The following is a 19,826-nucleotide window of genomic DNA, read 5'->3' as shown; positions in this document are numbered from 1 at the left end:
ATTAAAAATTGTTCAAGTAGTATGACAGTGTTGGGGTTGAGACTTGTTTTTCCATTTCTATCTTGTTGTTGTTGCTATTAACCATTCATTAGATAACCATCTCCTTAATTTGGTAAAAAAAATATATTGCTCATTTAAAAAATAAAAAAATAAGAATATTATTAAATCAAGCTTTTATTTGATTTGTATTAATATACTTTTTAAAAGATAGCCAATCATGCCTAATTCAACAAATATAATTATACTTGAGAATTGAAAGATTATTGCTATTGCTGTAATATAATCTCCTTTCTAATATGAGAGAAAACATTTCAGAAAAAATTATAGACCATTATTCATTTTTAATGTTAACAACTAATTTAAGAAACATCTTCATATACAAGGCATTAGGGAACTAATAGAACTATGGCCCAACCAAGAAGGATTAAGTCTTTAGTTTGTATCATTGGAATGGACATACAAATTGTGATTTTATAACGATTAATTTCCCTGACACACTGTAAAAGTTTGGGGCTTTATTTCTTCATCTTTTCAACACCTTCCACAATTAATATATAATCATACATTCTCAGTAAATATGGTCTTGTGATTTAATCATGGTCATCCTAAGCTTCTAAATGCCTTAGATGAATAAATAGCATTGACAGGCCTTTTTTACAGAAAACATCACAGAGCTGATATTTGGATATGTCTTTCAGATTCGGTACAAAACCAATGAACCTGTGTGGGAGGAAAACTTCACTTTCTTCATTCACAATCCCAAGCGCCAGGACCTTGAAATTGAGGTAGTTTATTTGCATTTTTTAACAGGTTTATTAAAGTGTAATTGACATCATCATCGGATCATACATATTTAAAGTGTATAATCTGATAAATTGTTACCTGTGTGAATACTCATGGACCCATCACCAAATCAAGATAATGAACTTGGCCATCATCCCCAAGAGTTTTTTCATCCATCAGTAATTCATACCTCACACATACTCACACACACACACACACACACATTTCTCCAAACACAGATCTGCTTTCTGTCACTATTGATTGTTTGCATATTTTAGAATTTTATGTAAATACTTATTTTCCTGTATTCTTTCAGTCACAGTAATGATTTGAGATTCATGCATGTTGCAGATGTTTTTGCTGAGTAGTATTCCATGAGTACACCAGTTTGCATATTTATTTACTTGTCAATAGCAGGTTGAGTCGTTTCCAGTTTAAGATTTTTACAAGTGAACCTGCTATGAACATTCATATACAAGTCTCTATGTAGATATAGCTTTCATTTCTATTGAGTAAATATCTAATAGAGCAGATTGACTTTTATTGTAGCTTATATGATAGGTATATGTTTAACTTTTTATTAAATGTGACAAATTATTTTCCAAAGTGATTGTACTATTTTACATTCCCACCAACAGTATGAGCGTTCCAGTTTCTTCACATCTTGACAACACCTGGTATGCTCAAATTTTGTCATTTTAGCTCAGTAGATTTGTAGTGGTATCTCCTGATAGTCTCAATATGGTTACTAATGATGTTGGGCATCTTTTCATGTGTTTATTTGCCACCTGTGTATCTTCTATGGTGAAATATTTATCGGATCCTTTGCTAATTTTTTATTGGGTTTGTCTATATTAATATTAAATTGTAAGTTTTAATATATTAGAGATTTAAGTGGGTTTTTTTAATATATGTTTTGCAAATACTTTCTCTCAATCTATGGCTTGATTTTTCATTTTCTTAACAGTGTCTTTTGAAAAGCAGAAGTTTTTTAATTTAAAGAAGTATAATTTATTCACCTTTTTCTTTTTAGTTCATGCTTTTTTGTATTCTATTTAAGAAATACTTGTCAAACAAGGTAACTAAGATTTTCTCCTATGTTTCTTCCCTCTCTAGAAGTTCTATATTTTTAACTTTACACTTAGGTCTATAATCTATATTGAGTTAATTTTTATAATACAGTTAAGGTAAGGGTCCTGGTTCATTTTATATATATATGGCTATACACTTTTTCAGCAGTTTTGTTGAAAAGATTATTCTTTCCCCCATTGAATTATTTTGTCAACTTTGTTGAAAATCATTTGGCCATATGCACTGGTCTGTTTTGGAAACTCCTGTTCATTGTTCTAGATGTCTGCTTTTATTCCAATGCCACATTATATTACTGGTGCTTTATAGTAAGTGTTAAAATCAGTGTAAGCCCTCTTTGTTCTTTTTCAAAATGGTTTTGACTATTTTAAGTCCTTTTTCCAAGTGAATTTTAGTATCAGCTTGTCAGTTTCTACTGAAAACCTGCCAGGACTTTGATAGCAATTGCATTGAAGTTATAGATCAAGTTGGAGAGAACTGACATTTTAACAATATTGACGCTTCCAATCATAAAAAATTTTATCATTCCATTTATTTAGGTATTCTTTAATTTCTTCTGGCATTGTGTCATAAAGGTTTATGTAACTTTTTCATATTTATCCCTATTTCATTTATTTTTGATGCTATTATAAGTGGTATTTTTTTTATTTTTCAATTTTTGAATTGAAAACTTAGTGACAAAACTAATTTTTATATATAGACATTGTTTGTGCAACCCTGCTAAACTTACTGTTAGTTTTTGTGGATACCTTAGGATGTTATGTATGGACCATTATGTTATCTGCTTAACAATGGCAGTTTTACTTCAATCCAATCTGGATGCCTTTTTCTTTTTCTTGCCTTATTTCACTGCATAGGCCCTCTAGTACACCATTAAATAGAACTGGTGAGAGCAAGCATCCTTGACTTTTTCTGATCTTAATTGAAAAGCCTTAAGTATTTCACCATAAGTCTAGTTGTGGATTTTTCTTAGACGCTCTTCATCTAGTTGAGGAAGTTTCCTCCTATTCTTCATTTGCTGAGAGGTTTTATCATGAATGGAAGTAGAATTTTCTAAAAGGCTTTTTCTATATCTCTTGAGATGATTGTATCATTTTCTTTTTAAGTCTGGAAATGTGGTGAAAAACATATCACTACAGGGATAAACCTTACCTGGTCATGATATAGTATCCTTTTTATATATTGTTTAATTCAATTTGCTAAAATGTTATTAAAAAATTTTTGCACCTAAGTTAAATGAAAGGTAGTGGTCTGCAGTCTTATTTTCTGATTTTGGTATCAGGGAAATGCTGGTCTCAAAGAAGGAGTTGGAAAGTGTCCTCCTCTTCATTTTCCACATATGCTTGGTAGAATTCATCAATGAAACCATCTAGGCCTGTAGTTTTCTTTATGACAAGGTCTTTAAATACAAATTCCATTTCTTGAAAAGATTAGTTTCTGGTATATCTGTCTTCCAAGGAATTTGTCCATTTCATCTACATTGTTGACTTTATTGGCATAAAGTTCTTCATAATATTTCCTTGATATACTTTTTTTTTTTCAGTATTAGAAACAATTTTATTTTCCACCTCTCACTCCCAACTTTACAGATAATGGGTGCAGGCATTCTGCTTAGGAGAAGAATATTCTACTGAGAAAGATGTGAAGTTGTGTTTTTGTTTTTTAAATGGTCATTTGTAATTGCTGAAAAAGAAGTTTATTGCTGTTTCTTATTCTCCTGTGCAAAACCAGAGTTTCTTAAAATGGCTCCTGATCTTTTTGAAGAATACCAGGTTAGAGGGAGGCTACAGCTAGTGTGTGTTAACCTCAGCAGTGATTTCAAAGAAGCCACATCTATAAAAACTGCTCACTTGGGACAGAACTCCCCCAGCTGCTTAGGGTCTGCACCCTTCTCTTCATGTCAGCTCACCTCTGAGGAGCCACTGACCCCGGAGGCTGATGTGACCATGCTCTTCAGCTTCATGCATGTCAAGATCTGGGCAACTAGCAGGTGGTGTCTGCTCACCCTCAAAAGTCTCACCTGGGCTTTGGCATCTCCATCACCCCAGGCTGTAGACAGGGGGCAGTCTTGGGGTGGCTGTGGTAAGTCTGGAGGCAGGCAGGGTCCACCCCTGTTCTCTATAACTACTTGTTGAAGAGTGCTTTGAAAACTATTGCTTTTTTATTTCTTTGCTTTGTATTTATATTATACTATACAAAAAAAAAGTTTAAAAAAATTTTTTAAAGCCTCTGGTTTGTTTGTTTCCACCAGTCCCACCCCCTCTCTGTTGGGACAAAACCTCCTAGTTCCTTTAGTGCTTATTCCAGGTTTATCTGTGCAGAGGGCCTGTTTTCAGTAGTCAGAATTTGTTAATTCTACAATTGGAGCTTGGTTGGTTGAGCTAAGCCCTTGTTACTAGTAAAGTCTGTGTCCTTTCCCCTTGGGGAACCAGCCTGCTATGCCCTGGGGTAGGGGCATCAGCCTCTGCTGCTTGGTGAATTTACTGTTCTGTGTGGGGCCTCAGCCATTCCACTTGGTCCAGACTGGTGTACGTTGAGTGTCTGGTCACTGATGTTCCCCCAGCTGTTGTTCTGTATCGTTCTTGGCTATTTACTAACTGCTCTGGAGGATGAACTAAATTCCACACTTCATTATGCTGCCATCTTGTCCCGCCTCCTCCTTGATATACTTTTAATGTCAGTAAAAACTACAGAGATGTCACTTTTCTCATTCCTGATATCCCTCATTTATATCTTCTATTTTTTACTCATTGGTCATTGGTTGGGCAAGAGGGTAATCAGTTTTATTTCTTCAGAGAAATTGCTTTTGGTTTCAATATCTTTATTGTTTTTCTCTATTGATTTGTATTATTTCCATTCTTCTCCTTCCTTTGGGTTTCACTGGATATAAATTTATGAAGGTGGAAGCTTGATTTGAGACCTTTCTGCTTTTATAATATAGGCATTTATTCTAATATATTTATCTTTACTGCTTTATCTCATCTTACAAAATTTTGTTTGTTTTGCTTTTCATACAGTTCAAAATACTTTATAATTCTCCTTTTGATTTTTTTCTTTGACCCATAGGTTATTTAGTTTCCAAGTGTTTGGGGATTTTTCAGATCTTTCTATTAATAATTCTAATTCAATTCCATTGTGGTCAGTGCACATACTGTGTATGACTTGAATCTTTTCAAATTGGAATCTTTTCAAATTGGCTTTATGGCCTAGGGTATTGTCTGTCTTGGTACATGTTCCATGTACACTGGAAAAGAATGTTGGGTACAGTGTTCTATAAATGTCAACTAGGTCAAGTCAGTCAGTAGTATTGTTTGTCTTCTATATTCTTATGTTTCTGTTTACTTTTTGTGTTAGAGTGGATTGTTGAAATCTCTGACTTCAATTGTGAGTTTGTCCATTTCACCTCTCATTTCTCTCAACTTTTGCTACTTGTTTTTTGAAGCTCTATTATTATCAGTTATATAAACATTAAAGATTGTTATGTCATCCACTTGATTAATTTTTCCCTTTATCATTATAAAATGACCCTCCTTAATCCCTGGTCATATTCTTTGCTCTGTAATCTACTTTGTCCTATTGGAGTTAGCATGATTTATTTTTTTCCATCCTTTTGCTTTTAACCCATTTGTGACTTGATACTTAGTAAAGTTGGTTTCTTGTATGCACATAATAGTTGGATCTTGCTTCTTTATCCCATCTGACAGTCTCTGCCTTTTTAAATCTACCACCATGGTCTTTGGTTTTTACTTATTCTTTGTTCCTTTTTTCTTTTTAAGAAGACTTTTTCTGAATTTATTTTTTATGATTTCATTTTATCTTCTCTTTGGCTTATTAGCTATATCTTTTTGTTTTGTTTTGACATTTTCAGTGGTTGTTCAGGAGTTATAGTGTTCATCTTTAACTTATAATAGGCCACCTTTAAGTAATATGCCATGTCATAGATAGTATACAAATCTTAAATAGTATACTTCATCATGGCCAGAAGCAGAATTCCTCTGTTTGCTTAATTTTAAATATATATATATATATATATATATATATATAATTTTAAGTGTGTGTGTATATATATAAATTACATATTCAGGATGAGTATTTGGGGGCTTCTTGGATATATACCTTCTATTCTCAATTATTGCACATATTATCCTCCTCTTATGTTATCTTTAGGTTTTAAATGGATTCTAAATGTTTTAAGTGGATATCACACTTGTAGTTTTTCTGGTAGTTAGCTTAGTAAATATGTCATTCTAAATAGTTCTAGTCCCATTTTTATGGCTTCAGTGCCTCCATTTTCTATTTAGTTTATATAATTCTAACTTGGATTCTTAGTGCAGTGAGATTCTGAGTTCCAGGATAACTTGTATTGCCTAATAGTTCTTACACAAGGCCTTGACAGAACACCTAGTTACTGGCCGATTGTGAGTGTCACATATGCCTAGGCCTGTTTTATCCATTCTGTATTTGTTGATTTTTTTTTTTACACTTCTTTACACTCTGTTTTACCCAGAATTATTTGTATTTTATTTAGCTAATTTTTCCTTCCTTCGTTCTTAAAGTAATCTTATAGTTACTAGATCTTGGATTTAAAAATAAGTTGTAACCGTTTTTGTATAGACTGTGAAACCTCTAGAGTTCTCACTCTATTTGATTAAACTGTTTTCATAATTCAACAATCTGAAAGGAACAATTTCTATTACAGAGGTAAGACTGAAGGCTGTTATTCTGGAGAAGGGAATTACTGTGCACTGTCAGTTAAGCCTCTTCATTTAAAACAGATAATTAAATTTTCAAAATAACCATGTACATTTTGAATAGGGAAAGCTTTATAGACACTTAGAAGTGTTTTTTCTCCATACCGAAGTTTTATCAGTAAGAATTTTATGTATCAGTATTAAGGGTTTATTGCCACTATTTTCACAGGGTTTAGAAGACACTGCTTTCCAATCTTCATATTTCATTAGACTACTGCCTCTTAGCTCAGAGTTCTCTTAATGGATTCATAACTGATGATATTCTTTTTGTGCTTGTTATAATTGTGTAATGAGGAAATTAGAGATACGTATGGCATGGGGATTCTTGCTCATTACAGTGTTTTCCTAAGGATGTTTTATACCTTGTTAATCATTTATGGAAACACTACATATAGCTGAAACATGTTTTTTAAAAACTAATTTATGAATTTTTCTATATTTTCTGAATTTTATAATTTTTATCCTAGGTTCTAAGTATATTTTCTGTCCTATTTTTTACAGGTCAAAGATGAAGAGCATCAGTGTTCACTGGGGAATCTGAAGATTCCACTCAGTCAGCTGCTTGCAAGTGATGATATGACTGTGAATCAACGTTTCCAACTTAGTAATTCAGGTCCAAACAGCACTATAAAAATGAAGATCGCCCTCAGGGTATTTTATAGTCTTTTGCAATAAATGCAGTAGTGTATAGGGAAGAAAACAGGTTGCTAATAGACAATATCTGTTAGTATAAATTCAGAGTGTGCTAGAGATTGCCATGTTTCACAAGAGGTAGATAATTTGATTAAAATGATGGCAGCAACTTATGGGTTAACAGAAAGTTCTTTTTGCAAAATAGATATGATTAATTTGTAAATGCTTAAGGAAATTTGAAAATAAAACTGGCAAATGTTAAAACTCACTAATCAAAAAAGTACAGATTAAAAAGAAGCACTAACTTTAAAAAAGAAATTAAAATAGACTTAGTCTGTCAAGGGGGTAGGGCAAATGATCTTGCAACTTGTCAAGTTATTGAATATTGGTATGGCCTTTCCACAAAGACAGTAATATTCCTGAGCAATAATTTATAGACCTCCTTGAGCCAGTGAACCTTTTGCTGGAATCTGACTTTTGATGATAATATAAAGTTGGGGGAAGCTGTGAACATAAAGATGTCTACTGCAGTACTATTTTATAAAAGTGGAAAAAAATCTCCAAGACATTTATGTAACCCCACAGAGTGGAATCGTTTTTTAAATATAGTTTCTCTGTTCTGTGGAATATTGTGTAGATTAGAAGTAAATATTAAAAGCTAGCTAAGTGAACAATTCACATGCTCTAATAAGCTAAAAGATACATAGGTTGCTGCATTGATTACTAAGTTTGTTTGAGGTAATCTTGCTGGATAGCAGATGTTCTTGACTTTCTTCGTTTCTCCAAGGGGTTCCTAATAGAAGGCACCTGTCTTAGAATAATGGCTTTTAGTGTTTTGTTGAGAGCTTACAATTAAATGGGCCTCTCTGATAATAACAAGATGTCCTGCAGTTATGTAGAAATATATACAAATGGAATAAACAGAAAAGATTTTTATATTGCAGAAGCGATATTTCTATTATTTAAGCTTCCTTTTTCTAGCAACTTTCTGAAATATAATATTACCTTAATAAGTAAATACCTGAGCAGGTGGACTTGAATTGTTTTAATGTTTTATGCCAAATTTTTAAAGAAACTTTTTTGCAATTGAATTTACCTGAAACCGTTTAAGTGTGAGGATGTTACCATTGTCACTGATACTAATTTCTTTATTTCCATCTCCAGGTACTTTACCTGGAAAAACAGGACAGATCTCCAGATCACCAACATTCAGCTCAAGTAAAAAGACCCTCTGTTTCCAAAGAAGGGAGAAAAATATCTGTCAAATCTCAGATTTCTGCATCTCCAGCCACTGATGGCAGCAAAACAGCTCCATCTACACCAATAATTGATGGCAGTAGTAAAAGTGACATGGAAGAAAAAGAGCAGCCTCCTAATGTCAGCCCTCAGTGGCCACGTCATCTCAGCAGAAGCTCATCCAGCCTCCAGGCCTCCAATTCTGCCTATTCCCCAAGCCACGTTTCAGTCAAGGAACCTACCCCAAGCATAGCCTCAGATATATCATTGCCTATTGCCACACAAGAACTTCGGCAAAGATTGCGACAGCTTGAAAAGTAAATTAATTATTTACTTTTTTTTTTCCTTTAAACAAATTAGAATACTCATATCACATATTACAGGGAAGGAAAAATAATCTTAAGTTAGCTAAAAGAACTTTCAGTTTTTTCACAGTTTTGCTCACTCAGTCTTTTGATTTTTTAAAATAAAACTTGCCACTCTCTAGAACCTGATATTTGGCTCACTTAAAGATCAATAAGTGATGAAATAAGTTTCTTGAATAGGAAAGAAGAGAGGCTTAGAGTTATGACAGTACTGGATGTTTACTGTCAGACCAGGAAGATAAAATCTAAACAGTTTACCTGTTCAGTCTTAATATGCTAACATGGAAAGATTTGGTAATAGTTTGGCTTTGATTGTATTAAAAATAGGTCAGGCGGACAAGGGTGGCGCAGTGGCAGAGTTCTTGCCTAGGAGACCCGGGTTCGATTCCCAGTGCCTGTCTATGCAAGAAATAAAAAATAGGTCCTATTCAATCTTTGGTCAACATCCCATTAATACTATCTGTTAACTTTTCTTTGTCTTTGTATATTTGTGTTAATTTCATGATTCATAGACGTGTTAATGGTTTTCTTTAGATAAGGAAGAAAAAATTGGCTATAGTTACCACAAGCTTCACGTTAACCTTTCCTCTCAGTGGAAGGAATAGAGTTGATCCTTGAAACAGTTCTTCATATTTGTTATTTTAAGCAGTGTGTTGAGTAATTTGAAAATAGTAACAGCAGTAGAAGAAAAGGTGAAAAACGTTTACTCTTGAATAGTTAGAAAAAACATAAAATGATTACAGAGCCCTTTTAAGACATTGTTCTTAGCCAATCAATCTAAATCAATAAGATCCTTCTTTGTTCCCCACAGAGTTTTTCTTTTCCTTCATATTTTCTGATGCCCATTATTTTTGGATTAAAAAAAAAAAACCTGTCCCCTTTTTTCTCTCTTGCTCCAGAAGGAAATAGAATTTTAAACAAGTTGCGACTTTTTACCAGGAGCTACATTTGAAGAGTACCCAAAATTATATTGAGAAACATTAAATCAAAGCAGTAATTGTCCAATTACTTCACTGTTCTTGGGAGTTTGTGCTTCATTCTTGAGCAGAGAAATCAACATGAAGGAATAATGCTATCTTGCCAGATGTTCTGTCAGTTAAAAATAGAGGAAGCAATATATATAAGATTTTGAGGAAGGATATAGTTACAGTCTAGATATTTCTTAACAAAGAATTAATGTATGTAATAAGGAAAACTTTTTTTTTATTTGAGCCTTAACTGGAAAAAATGTGTTTTGAATAATTAAGTCATATTGAACCTTCAAGTGAAATATGAATTCACTTGACTGATTGATTTAAATTCAGAAGTTTAATTGGTAATGTTGACTCCAGATCTAGTCTAAATGAATGAAAATTATTTTATTATATACATTGTACCAATGGATCACAATTTATTTAAAGTCTGAAGAGAGCTGATAACTTTTATGCTTTGTTTCCCATAGTGGAACCACATTGGGACAATCTCCACTTGGACAAATTCAGTTAACAATACGTCACAGTTCTCAAAGAAACAAGCTTATTGTGGTTGTGCATTCCTGCAGGTGAGCCTCATGTGTCCTAGTGACTTAAACTCCATAATTCCTTCTACTCTTATTTCTGAATATAAAAATTAAATATAGGGTGGGCAACAGTGGTTCAGTGGCAGAGTTCTCACCTGCCATGCCAGTGACCCAGATTCGATTCCCAGAGCCTGCCCATGTAAAAAACAAAACAAAACAAAAAATTAAATATAACAATGAAAAACTTCTGGGATTTTCAAGCAGATAAATTTATGTTTGATTTTGTTAAAGAACAAAGCAATGATGATGGTACTGGTGAAGGAGATTAATGTTCATTAAGTTTACCATTTATTTTAGTACTATATAGAATATAAAAAGATACTCTTTTTTCAATAAACCTATGTACCAAAGGAATAAAACTGGTGTGTTTTGTAAATGTGAAATTTTTTTGCTTTTGTATTTATTGTTTAGCAGGTAGGGGTGGGGAAAGAGCACTGAGGAAAAAAATCTCTTAATTGTGGATCTAGATTAGCTTACAATTCCTGTCCTTAAATATGAGCTAACTGAAGAAGAAATTTTGCCTTGTTATATGCCTGAGTTTTTTGACCATACAGAAATGTGTATTAAACATTTCATATGGGTGTTATAAAAGAAAGTAAAATTTTGCCCACTGTCAAATGAGACATCAAGAGCTCAAAAGACTAGTGAGAACACTGTTTTAACAGAACTTAAAAATTTTAAACCTAAGGATGAACCATTTGAATTTTTGAAGACATAAATAAAATACAGCAGCATTAAAGACAGTTTTAAGAACAGCATCTGTTAAAATTCCACTACCCTCACAAAAAATACATCCATACACACACACACACAAACAAACATACACACATATACATGTACATGTATGTATTCATGTTTTGCATTACATTCTAGTCTTTACAAACTTCTGATTTCTATTATGCTAATTCTAGTACACAATTTTAAAACATATTTGCTCTTAAAATTGTTTCATAAAAATTTTCCGTTGTAGGGCAGGCCATGGTGGCTCAGTGGCAGAGTTCTCATCTGCCATGCCAGAGACCCAGGTTCGATTCCTGGTGCCTGCCCATGTAAAATTTTCCAGTGTTTTCCCAAGTATTTTAATTATTTTATAATATTTCTTTGAACTGCCATACTCTGTGCTATTTAACCATTCCCTATCAGATATTTAGATTGTCTGTATTAGATGTAACACGATAATGAACATATTGTAAGCACATTTTTCTTTTATTGAAATAATTTTTAGGATTAAATTTACAGAAATAGGTTTATCAATTGAAAGGTTCCTAAGATATTTATAGGCTTATGATAGATATTGCCATATATCTTTCAAAAAAAAGAATTTACCAGTTGACACTGGCATCTTAAATGTAGATATACCATTTTCCCCCCCCCAATCAGGAGAAGATATTTTTAACCTGTACATTGTACTGATCTAGTAAGTATAAAATGAGATGACAATATTGCTCTAATTTGTTTGATTATTGATGGTGTGAGTTTGCACACTGTTTTCCTTTTACAAGATTTGTCTGTCTTGGCAGTTGTTTAAAGTATGATAGATTTGTAACTTATAAAAAACTATGGTAAACATAGGAAAATAAAATTAGTGATGTTTAGAAATATGACTGTATGTAGAGTTTAATTCAGTGTTTATTGAATACTTTATATGTTCTTTGTTACTAATATAATTCCTATAAGAGATACAGAAACAGAAGACTGTTTTAGAAAGGTCTAAACAATCCCCTAACTAGACTTTCAATATAATCAATGTGAATAATTTTCAATGGTGTATAATAAAATACAAGATGATGTTTGACAGATACTAGTTTCCACAGGCAAAAATCAACATGGACTTCATAAAGGAGGTGGGTCCTAGTCTGTGAAGGATTTAGATGGATTAAAGGTAGAGGGTGGAAATAAGTGGCCTGAGCAGACAGACTAAGCAGAAAATGAGTTTCCCTGCTAAGCTGGCTCAGAGGACAGTGAGGGTACCAGCTTCTCTGGGGCAGAAGGTTCACAGGGGGCTCGTTGGGGTTTCAGTGGAGACTAGTTTTTTGGCCGTGAGGCTAATTCATGTTTCCTTATCGGGTGAGAACAGTAGAAGAACTGTGGGAAGATAAAGCAGTAGTTTCTGTTAGAAGCCGAGTGTAAGGTATTTTTAGAATGTCCCACAAACCCTAGCCTCAAGAAATTGAAGCAAAAAGTCAACTCTAGACAAGCAGCTAAAAGAGAAGAATTGAGAGAGAGACAAATCTGTTTGAAGTTCTTTAGATAAATATATTTTGAATTTTAAAACAAATATAAAAGTGAAGCTCTATATAGTATATTTGAGTGTGATACTAATTCTCATCTTCCTAAATTCTAATACCTAGTGTTCTTTCTCTATTTTGTGTTATAAGAAATCTTATTGCCTTTTCTGAAGATGGCTCTGATCCCTATGTCCGAATGTATTTATTACCAGACAAGAGGAGATCGGGAAGAAGAAAAACGCATGTATCAAAGAAAACATTAAATCCAGTGTTTGATCAAAGGTAATTTTAACATACTTGTTAAAAATAAAATAAGTATTTTGAACTTCATGTAAAAATACTAAACATAATACATACAAGGTATAAACACTATTGACAGGTTGACTGAGATTAAGATCCAATTATTAATGACCCTAAAGACCTTTCCTTTTATTATAAATTTAAAAATAAGCCCATAACATCTTAATAATATATTATGAAAAACAGCTATATTTTCCAAAACAAAAAATATTAGTGAGAAGAGAGATATTATTGTTTTACAATTTTGCAAATCTCTCTTTAGTTGTCTGGCTTAATGAGACTCCCACATCTGCTTCTACAGTCGATCTGGTCGTGATGTGGCTGGAAAAAGGAGGCTCTCCTGGACCTTCTGAAAGGGTCTCCATGAACCACACTGAAAGAACTGCTAACCTATAAGAATTTGGTATCTTACATTATAGTCCTCTGTTAACTAAAGAACTGCCAACATTTTGGGAAATCATGGAGTTTAATGATATCAATATCAAGTAATTCAGTTTTCAAGTCAGCTTTAAAGATATTACTCATTTATCATACTTCTATGCCAGTAACCTGATTTAACCAAAGGTTAAAATTTAGCAGGTTAAAAAAAACCTGGCAGGCATAGGCCGAAATCTTGGATGTAGGTGTATTTTACTTGACAGCATGTTCTTAAGTAATTAGCTGTAGCATTTAACAATTTGGAGACTTCACATGCAAATTTGGGTTTCTAGCTCCTGTTGCTACATGAGAAAGTCTGGCAGTACTCTACCTGCATTCCTGCATGAGCTTAATTGACTAGACCTCAGTAATAGCCTCCTCTTTAGTAGTCAGAGCAAATATCCTCTGGTTTGTCAGAGTTCCCACTACTCACTCTTCTACAAACCAAGCTAACTTCACTTACTTGTTACTCAATAAGCATGTTAGTTTGCAGTATCTGACTTAAGCCCATAAAATACTTTGGGACTTTTACCTTCTGTGAAGCTATCACATTAGTATTTGTTTTTATTGGCCATAGTAGGAATAGGGTCTAAAGACTAAACATGGGTAATTTTAAAAGCCTGAGCCACAGGTGTGGCCTCTCTCTCTCAGCCATCATGACAAGCAAACTCACTACCCTCCCCCTCTCTACATGGATATGACTCCCAGGGGTGTGGACCTTCCTGGCAACATGGTACAGAAATCCTAGAATGAGCTGGGACTCAGCATCAAGGGATTGAGAAAACCTTCTTGACTGAAAGGGGGGGAAGAAAGAAATGAGACAAAATAAAGTGTCAGTGGCTGAGAGATTCCAAACAGAGTCAAGAGGTTATCCTGGAGGTTATTCTTAGGCATTAAATAGATATCACCTTTTTAGTTAAGGCATAACAGATAGGCTGGAGGGAACTGCCTGAAAATGTAGAGCTGTGTTTCAGTAGCTGTGTTTCTTGAAGACGATTGTATAATGATATAGCTTTTGCAATGTGACTGTATGATTTTGAAAACCCTGTGTCTAATGCTTCTTTTATCTACCTTATGGACAGATGAGTAAAACATATGGATTAAAAATAAATAATAGGGGGAACAAATGTTAAAATAAATTTAGTAGATTGAAATGCTAGTGATCAGTGAAAGGGAGTGGAGATAAAGGGTATGGTATGTATGATTTTTTTTCTGTTTTGTTTTTATTTCTTTTTCTGAATTGATGCACATATTCTAAGAAATGATCACGATGATGAACATACAACTATGTGATGAAAAAAATAAAAAATAAATAAAAGAGGAGGTATTTTGTGGGAGGGAAAAAAAAAGCATGAGCCAGTGAATTAGTTTGGAATTCATTATTTGGTCCTATTATTTTAATTACTATGAAGAGTTATTGATCATTCATTGATCAATGAATATTACTCACAAACATGTGAGTGAGTTATGAGCAATAGGACCTTTAACATACTTAGGATGCTATAGTCTTCTCTTATGTTTGGGAAATAATTAAAAAAAAAAAAAATTTGTGAGTCTTCAGGAAATGCCAGATCAAAATCTGTAGCAGAAGATGCTAACATAGCATTTAGAATGGTCTCATAAACAGAAATGTCATTTCTCATGTGGGTTATACTGATAAAAGAAAATAAAGCAAAATTATGGAGAAATTTAAAGGTCCTTTTTCCCCTATTTCAGCTTTGATTTTAGTGTTTCATTACCAGAAGTGCAAAGAAGAACACTAGATGTAGCAGTAAAGAACAGTGGTGGTTTCTTGTCCAAAGACAAAGGGCTTCTTGGCAAAGTAAGTTTTTTAAAAATTCTTGTTAAGTTCCTACAGGTTGTGAAAATTAAACACATATCAAAAGTGCATTTTTTAGACCATACTTATAAGTTGAAAGAGGTGAGCTTACTCTATGATTAATACTTATTTATAAAATAGTAGTCTATAATGACTAAATATCAACCAAGACAGGAGTGCATTTTTAAATATTTTATTTTTATTCCTTTTACATATTCATATTGTTGTCTCATTACTCATATTAATACCATGAACTTCTACTTGAAGAAAAGATTAATTTTAAGTTTAATTTTTTTTTCAAATATACCATTGAAGGAAAACAAAGGAAAATACTCCCTTAGAATTCCATCTCATCAACTAATTAAGCATTTGTTTTTACTAACAAATCACTGGCTTTATTTCTCTGAATTTTCTTCTGTCTTCATCCAAATGATTATTAAATTTTATATAGGAGTATACATTCTTGAATAATGTATATAAAGATTAAGTTGGGGAAGAGGCGTTTTGAATTATTATTTTTTTTTTTTTTTTAAAGAGAGAGGGAGGAAAGGAAGGAAAGACAGAGAAGGAAGGAAGGGAGGAAGAAAGGGAAACATTTTTAAACATTTTCTTGTTTTATTATATTTTGTTTGTTTGTTTGTTTTTTACATGGGCTGGGGCCGGGAATCGAACCGGGGTCCTCCGGCACGGCAGGCAAGCACTCTTGCCCGCTGAGCCACCGCGGCCCGCCTTGAATTATTTTTTTAATCATTTTTGTCAATAGCGACACAAGTACGTCACCCAAAATTAGCTGTACTGCCACTAATGGCATATTAGTTACTAGCTGTCCTATAAATTGTCTCTGCTGATAAGTCATAATAATTTTAAGTCTGTTGAAGACAGGAAAGGTCTCTTGGATATAATTAGCCATATAGTTTATAGATACACCATAAGGGTAGAAGAGATTTTGAAAACATGAGGGCTTCAAATTAAAGAAGAATTTCATGTTGCTGGATTAAGACAAAAGAAAATTAGAGGGCTTGGAAGAAGGAAAGATCTAAAAGGAATTACTTCAGCCTACTTTAACAAATGACTGAATCTTTTTTTCTTTTAATCCATAGGTATTGGTTGCTCTGGCATCTGAAGAACTTGCAAAAGGCTGGACCCAGTGGTGAGTGTACCTAACAAAAATAACATGTTTATTTAACAGCACATTTTCCAGAATTAACCCTTTATCTGTTATCCTTGTGTGCTTTCTCAGGTATGATCTAACTGAAGATGGTACAAGACCACGTATGATAACATAGACCATTCTTGGATATGAAGAAGTTCTCCTTGTATTTTTCTCATCTTTGTATACTTTGAATGCATCACTCTCACAGATATACCAATATTATTTTTATAATTTCATGTATTTAGTTATCCATACTTTAAGGGTTTTATAAAACATATGTTGACATTTTAAGCAATTTTGGCCAATATTATTGTGAGATTTTGTATGTTTAATTTCCTCTAATATTTCAGCAATTATTACAGTGTACAGTAGAGTAGTAGTTATGTTATGTTACATAAAACCATGTCAGTTCTGTCTACTATAAAATGGATGTATGTATATGCTTTATTATTGCCTTGTTTTGTATATCACTGAGGTACACTATGTTCTGTAAATAGACTATTTTTATAATCTCTACATGCTGGCTTGAATTCAGAAGAAAATGAATCAAGGAAATATATATTTTCTTCTAAAACATTAAATTCTTATGACAAATGATCATTTTTGTCTTTGCAGCAAAAAGTTTTCAGTGACCTATTTTGTGGTATTTTTTTTTTAAAGAAAAACTGAAAGATAATTACTAGTATTTTTCTTGCCCATTATGGCTGATGAAAGAAAGTATTCAAAATATTAGCATTTTCACAAATATAAAGATGTATTATTGAGAATCAGTTGAAGGGCTTAGAGGGAAAATTATAACTGAGTGACAAAAAATATAAAATATTAAGAGAATTATCATGATTCATAAATCATAGTGTACTATCTGAAATATCTTACATAGAAATGAAGTGCTTTAAGTTTATTTTTAATTGCTTGTTATAACTTATTCATAAAATAGTGCACAGATACACAAAATATACTTTTCTTAAAATATAATGCAGAACAGACTTTCAGTGTTAGCAGTTAGGCTATTGTAAAATAGTGAATCGTGAGCTTTAATTAATTTTCAGTGTTTTTCCAACTTGGAAAGAAAGAACGGCACATAGTTACTGTTAAGCTTACAAAATAGATTGGGATGGCTGGTTTGAATATTGAGTTAAAAACTAATAATTTTTTCATTCATTTGTTAATATGAGAAGAACTAAGTTCAACATGATACACTGAACTGGAACTCTGTTTCACTTTGTTTATATGCATAGCCTTCCACCATGACCAAAGGGTTTCAACACAGCTACCAAAACAAGAAGCTATTAGTTTTAAATTACTGTTTCCTGGGTTTCTTCACTTTTTTCCATGACTGACCTTAATGTGGGAATATTGTTATACAGTTTTTATTTTGGACTTTTTTCCTTTTTAGATTATTGAAAGCATGTTTTATATACTTAAGAGTCCAAAACCTCTTGTGAGGTAAAGCTATAGAGCAGTCTCATAAGCTATGCACGTCTGTAAACAAAGTATGCACATATGCAGAAGGATTTTTCAATATATATTTTAAGCTGTGTGATGAAAATGGTTTCCTTAGCCATGAGAACATTTTAAAACTGTATAAATGTATTGGGGAAAATATAGCTTTCTAATTGAAATGAGGGATCTTACCATAATTCATTTCATGAAACTAAGCAACTTATGGATAGCTCACATGACCAAACATACCAAAGTGCCTGTGATGGATGCTGATTGTTATTTCTACATACTTCTGCCTTCTAGTGAATTTTAGTTTTGTTTTCATTTATAATGTTCACTTTGATCCATGGGCTTATTTATAATGGAGTTGATAGCTTCACAACCCATTTCATGTAGTCATGAAGAGCAGGTTAATCTCACTCTTTCCCTATTTAGTAAAGCTTCCCTATAAATCTTCATTATAAATCATTTCCAATATTAGTGTTAAGGATTTATTATTCTGATGGGAAGTTTATATATATATTGATCACATATGAACATATGTACACACAAAACACTTTACATTATTTTAGTAGCATGAGAAAGAGAGGTTATAACTCATTAAATCTATTTGCCTACTTGTGGTATTAGAGTTTAAGTTTTTTTTTTTAATTAGATCTGTTGAAAGGCTTCTAGCATAATCTATAAAAGAGGAAAAAACTCATTGCAATTTTAGCAGTAAATTTACCAGCATCCTAGACATTTGAATTTTGCAGCCATGTGCTTAATCTATACAATGTGTATTTTACTTAATGGAATGCTTTACTTAGCTATTAGGTAAGAATAGATAAAGGTACAAAATACAAAGGAAACCAGTTTAACAGTACAGTGGGCTTCCCTTGGATGCCAGGAGCTTCAGTTTAGTCATCCAAATTATGAGAGCTGTCACCAAGGAGTTTAGATGCAAAGTGCTCACCTAAAGGTTATAAAGCCTATAGTAGCTGTCTCCATTCTCTTTCAGAGGAAATGAAAGAAAAATGATAATTATAAGGACATGAAAGCACTTCCCAAATTGTGGTTATGTCTTTTGTAGCAAGCTTAGAGTTCAAAGGGAAGCTCTTGTTTACAGGCAGTAAGGTTAAAGAATTACTATCAAGGCCAGACTATTAGCACTCTCAGGATCCTGATGATGAAAATACTCTTAGTTCTCAAACTTTAATTTTTAGTTTTTAATAATTGGTTTATATGGGAAAAGAGAACTTTAACTTTCCTACTTTTGAGCCAAATCAATGAAAGACAAACAATTTCAATGAATTTTGAAATGAGTTTTGCTTAGCATATTCATGTGGATTTCTTATCTTGTGCCTTAAACTATGGAAGTATAAATGTGTTTTCAAATTTTGGATTAAAACAAAAGAAGCCTGCTAGCTGTACTTAACATAATTTCTAATTCTATACTATGGGAATTCCTTGTGCAGATTTTCATAATCAACAAGGCCAGCCCTTCTTTTTCAGAAACATAAGCCAAATGTAAATTAGTGTGTACAGCTTTGCATTTATACTATGGTTGTTATTTTAGTTCCAATTTTAGCTGTATCACCACTGCTAATAGAAAACAGCTGAGGGATTTTTTATTATTATTATTATAAACTGTCCTTTTTGAATAGACTAATTTCACATGACAGTGCATGTATTTATTCAATAAAACTTTTACGTTAAATCATTTGTGATTTGTTTTACCCTTGCCTTTTTTTTCTTCAATTTTATTGAGATATATTCATACACCACACAAATCATCCAAAGTATATACTCCCTGGCTCACAGTATCATCACATAGTTGTGCATATATCCCCATGATCAATTTTAATATGTTTTCATTACTCCAGAACAGAAATAAGAATAAAAATAAAAATCTAAATCCTCCCATATCCCTTATCCCCCCATATTGTTGACCCATACATAGTATTTGCAATACTATAATGCAATAAATTTGTTACAGTTGATGAAAGATTAAAGTATTATTGTTAACTATAGTCTATAGTTTGCAATAGCTATGTTTTTTCCCATATGCC

General features: G+C 32.7%; 1 protein-coding gene across 3 annotated transcripts in view; it reads left to right on the top strand.

Moving 5' to 3' along the window:
* Positions 1–19,474, top strand: part of ESYT2 (extended synaptotagmin 2) — a 97,304-nt gene extending 77,830 nt beyond the window's left edge. For all 3 annotated transcript variants that reach the window (XM_077151641.1, XM_077151632.1, XM_077151647.1), the window contains 8 exons: positions 699–785; positions 7,125–7,274; positions 8,421–8,809; positions 10,299–10,397; positions 12,794–12,925; positions 15,077–15,182; positions 16,280–16,329; positions 16,420–19,474. In XM_077151641.1, the coding sequence (XP_077007756.1) occupies positions 699–785; positions 7,125–7,274; positions 8,421–8,809; positions 10,299–10,397; positions 12,794–12,925; positions 15,077–15,182; positions 16,280–16,329; positions 16,420–16,465 (1,059 nt within the window). In that variant the 3' untranslated portion in view covers positions 16,466–19,474. The remainder of the gene's footprint in view (positions 1–698; positions 786–7,124; positions 7,275–8,420; positions 8,810–10,298; positions 10,398–12,793; positions 12,926–15,076; positions 15,183–16,279; positions 16,330–16,419) is intronic.
* Positions 19,475–19,826: the final 352 nt, after the last annotated feature.

Source organism: Tamandua tetradactyla, chromosome 1 (assembly GCF_023851605.1).
Source record: "Tamandua tetradactyla isolate mTamTet1 chromosome 1, mTamTet1.pri, whole genome shotgun sequence".
NCBI lineage: Eukaryota > Metazoa > Chordata > Mammalia > Pilosa > Myrmecophagidae > Tamandua > Tamandua tetradactyla.
Note: the sequence above shows the minus strand (reverse complement) of the source record. Positions and strands in the feature narration are given on the sequence as shown.